The sequence below is a fragment of the Lepidothrix coronata genome, unplaced genomic scaffold (assembly GCF_001604755.1).
Source record: "Lepidothrix coronata isolate B3197 unplaced genomic scaffold, Lepidothrix_coronata-1.0 Scaffold356, whole genome shotgun sequence".
In the NCBI taxonomy this organism is placed as follows: Eukaryota; Metazoa; Chordata; class Aves; order Passeriformes; family Pipridae; genus Lepidothrix; species Lepidothrix coronata.
Genome location: NW_016690536.1, coordinates 261,205 through 264,528, shown reverse-complemented (window position 1 = coordinate 264,528; position 3,324 = coordinate 261,205). Strand labels below are relative to the sequence as shown.

Here is a 3,324-nt window from a genome sequence, read left to right as displayed (position 1 = left end):
CAGCCACAGCTTCTCTGCCCAACCTGTGCCAGGGCCTCCCCACCCTCCCAGCCAAGAATTCCTTCCCATCTAAATTTCCCCTCTTTCCCTTTGAAGTCATTCCCTGTGTCCTGTCCCTCCATCCCTTATGCAAAGTCCCTCTCCAGCTCTCCTGGAGCCCCTTTAGGCCCTGGAAGGTGCTCTAAGCTCTCCTTGGAGCCTTCTCTTCTCCAGCCTGACCTTGGACTCTTCCAGGGACGGGGCAGCCACAGCTTCTCTGGGAATTCCATCCCAGCCCTTTACCACTGTCCCAGGGAAGAATTCCCAGTATCCCATCTCTCCCTGCCCTCTGGCAGTGGGAAGCCATTCCCCGGGTCCTGTCCCTCCATCCCTTTGTCCCAAGTCCCTCTCCAGCTCTCCTGGAGCCCCTTCAGGCACTGGAAGGTCACTGAGGGAAACTGAGGCAGGGAGGGCTCAGGCAGCAGAGCCCCAGCCCAGCCCTGGCCACAGGGAGCTGAGGGGCCCAAGGTTTGTTTTGCTGTCCCCCGGATGTTTTCCCCAACACCCACCAAATGTGATTTAACGCCGAGATACCTGCCTGAAAAAAAAAAGGGAAATTGTCCCCAAAAGTGGGTGAAGGTTCATGGGTAATTATAGCACCTGGACTTCGCTCTCCAGCCCCGGCCCCTCCTGCCCTGCTTGGCAAGGGAGCACAAAAACATGTGGCTAATGAGTTACCGGTCCATTCCCTCCCATCACATCCCGCCGGCCCCAGTCGGGGATATTTCGCAATCCAGGACGTTATTTCTGTGCAGTTGGAGTTTAAACTTTGCCACTCGGGTCAGGGCATCACACAGGAGGAGGAGGAGGAGGCTGGGCTCGGTCTCCACCCCACTGCCCTGCACTCAGAGAGGGTTGAGAGGACAATCTGTGGGATCTCACCCAGGTATGGCCCTCAGCGGGTCCCGTGGGACCATCAGGGTGGAGGGTGAAGGACAGGGTGCAGTAAAGCCCCCCCGTGTCTGGGTTGGCCAGACAGATGTCCCAGTAATGACACTGTCCCCAAACCTGGCTTGGAGGACACTTGAGCCGGGGGTTAAGTGGTTGGGAAGAGCAGTTGGGTGGTTGGTTGGTTGGTTGGGTGGTGGGTTGGGTGATCAGTCAGTCAGAGAGTTGACTGGTCGGTCCATTGGTCAGTGTGTTGGCTATTTGGTCAGTCCATCCTTTGGTCACTTGGCCAACAGGTTGACCATTTGGACTGTTTCTTGATGGGCTCACTGACTGACTGGTCAACCACTTGGTCAGTAGGTCAGCTGGTGGGGTAGTTGGGTTGTCAGTGGGTTGATTGGCCACGTGGGCAAGTGGTCAACTGGCCTGGTGGCTCTCTCTGAATCCAGGGTCTTGAGCAGTGCCTGGGGTGGCACTGAGGGACTGAGTCCTCTCCCTGGGGCCGAGTCCCCTCCCTGGGGCTGAATCCCCTCCTTGGGGATGAGTCCCCTCCCCAGTCTCCTCCCCTCCCCTTCCCACCCAAAATGCTTAACCTGCCCTCCCAGAGTGGTCACCCCCAGGCCAGGGCTGGAGGGGGGAGCTGCCCAAGCCCCTCCTGCCCTTGAGGGACCTGAGGGGGTTGTGCCTGCAGGGAGCCCCTGGCTGGGTCATTCTGGAGGGGAAAACAGAGGATTTGGGAGTTTCAGCAGCTGGAAGGAGCTGGGGGGGGGCACTGCCATGCCCGGAGCCCCCACACCCTGTGCTCTCCCTCCCACACATGTAGGGCTTTGCCAGCTGTGCCCACATCTGTGCACAGACAGCCCCAAACCCGCTCCCTGCTCCCTCCCACTGCCCCACGGGGTGTCCCCAGGCCTGTGCAGCTTGTGCAGGGTGAGGGGGGGCACACGGGGGACAACCAGGGCTGGGCATTGATCCTGTGTCACCTCCCAGCCATGGCCTCCAGCGTGGACAGCCTGGACCTGCTGGACCTTCTCTTCGACCGCCAGGACGGGATCCTGCGCGGGGTGGAGCTGGGAACGCCGCCGGGAGCCTGGCACGAGGGCAGGGTGAGACCCCCGGGCTGGGGGGCTCCCGTGGGCACCCCGGGGTGACAGTGCCCTGTGGTGATGGGTGCTGTGTCCCCACAGCGTGTCCAGGACAGCGAGGACTTGCTCAGCTCCATCCTGGGCTCGGGGGACTCGGCGTCGGACTCGCCCAGCTGGTCCTCGGCCACCAGTGACAGTGGGGTCTCTGAGGACCCCCCCTCGGACCAGCACGACAGCCCCCCCAGGTGCTGTGACGGGGGTCCCCAGGAGGTCCTGTACCCCTACACCAACCCCTGCCGGGCTCAGCCCATCCCAGCAGGGTCTGGGGTCCTGCAGCCCGAGGTTTCCATTGACCTGGGTGAGCCACACTGGGCTGGGGGCACTGGAGGGACTGGGGGGGACTGGGGATACTGGGGGGTGAGAGGGGTGGGGCAGGTGGGGTCTCTTGGGGCTTGTGAGGAAATTAGGGGAGCTGGAGGGAACTGGGGAGAACTGGGAGATCTGGAGGACTGGTGAGTGGGGAGAGCTTGGGAACTGGGGTGAACTGGGCAGGCTGGTGTTGGTGGGGGAGGCTGGATGAGGAGAGGGGTTCGGGAGGACTGGGGGGGGCCGAGCAGCACAGGGTGTTGGGGGGGCAGCTGGGGCAGCACCAGAGCGACAGTTTGGGGGGGCAGAGTCGGGGTCATGGACTGGGCAGCAAGTCAGCCCAGCTCTGGGGCCGTGGCAGGGGGAGGGTCACCCCCAGGGGAGGGACACCAGGGACAGAGGGGGACACAGGACCACTCACAGCCCTGCTGTGCCCTCACCAGACATGTGGCACCCCGGGTTCTTCCTGGAGGAGAGCCAGGACCTGCCCGTGGTCTCCCCGCCGCCGACCTGCGCCCTCACCGTCAAGGACCTGCTGCTCTCGGGCAGCTCTGACAACGTGAGTCCCTGTCCCTGTGTCCCCAGCACTCCCTGTCTGCAGCCTTGGCCCCTCCTGGACACTGATCCCCTCCATTCCCATCCCTATCCCTCCCCATCCCCACACTAGGGTCCTATCCCTTGTCCCTGGACCGCAATCCCCCCCATTTCTGCCCCATCCCTCCACATCCCCACATTCCCACCCCGTGGTCCCATCCCTTGTCCCTTCCTGGACTACAATCCCCCCCCATTCCTGCTCCCATCCCTCCCCATCCCCACACTTGTCCCCTTTCCCACCCCATGGTCCCATCCCTTGTCCCTTCCTGGACTACAATCCCCCCCCCTTCCTGCTCCCATCCCTCCCCATCCCCACACTTGTCCCCTTTCCCACCCCATGGTCCCATCCCTT

General features: G+C 62.8%; 1 protein-coding gene across 1 annotated transcript in view; it reads left to right on the top strand.

Annotated features, from left to right (window-relative positions):
* Window positions 1-431: 431 nt before the first annotated feature.
* CREB3L3 (cAMP responsive element binding protein 3 like 3) overlaps window positions 432-3,324 on the top strand; it is a 6,186-nt gene continuing 3,293 nt past the window's right edge. Inside the window, exons 1-4 of the mRNA XM_017838761.1 lie at window positions 432-925; window positions 1,918-2,033; window positions 2,115-2,370; window positions 2,822-2,937. Coding sequence (XP_017694250.1) covers window positions 700-925; window positions 1,918-2,033; window positions 2,115-2,370; window positions 2,822-2,937 — 714 coding nt within the window. The 5' untranslated portion in view covers window positions 432-699. The remainder of the gene's footprint in view (window positions 926-1,917; window positions 2,034-2,114; window positions 2,371-2,821; window positions 2,938-3,324) is intronic.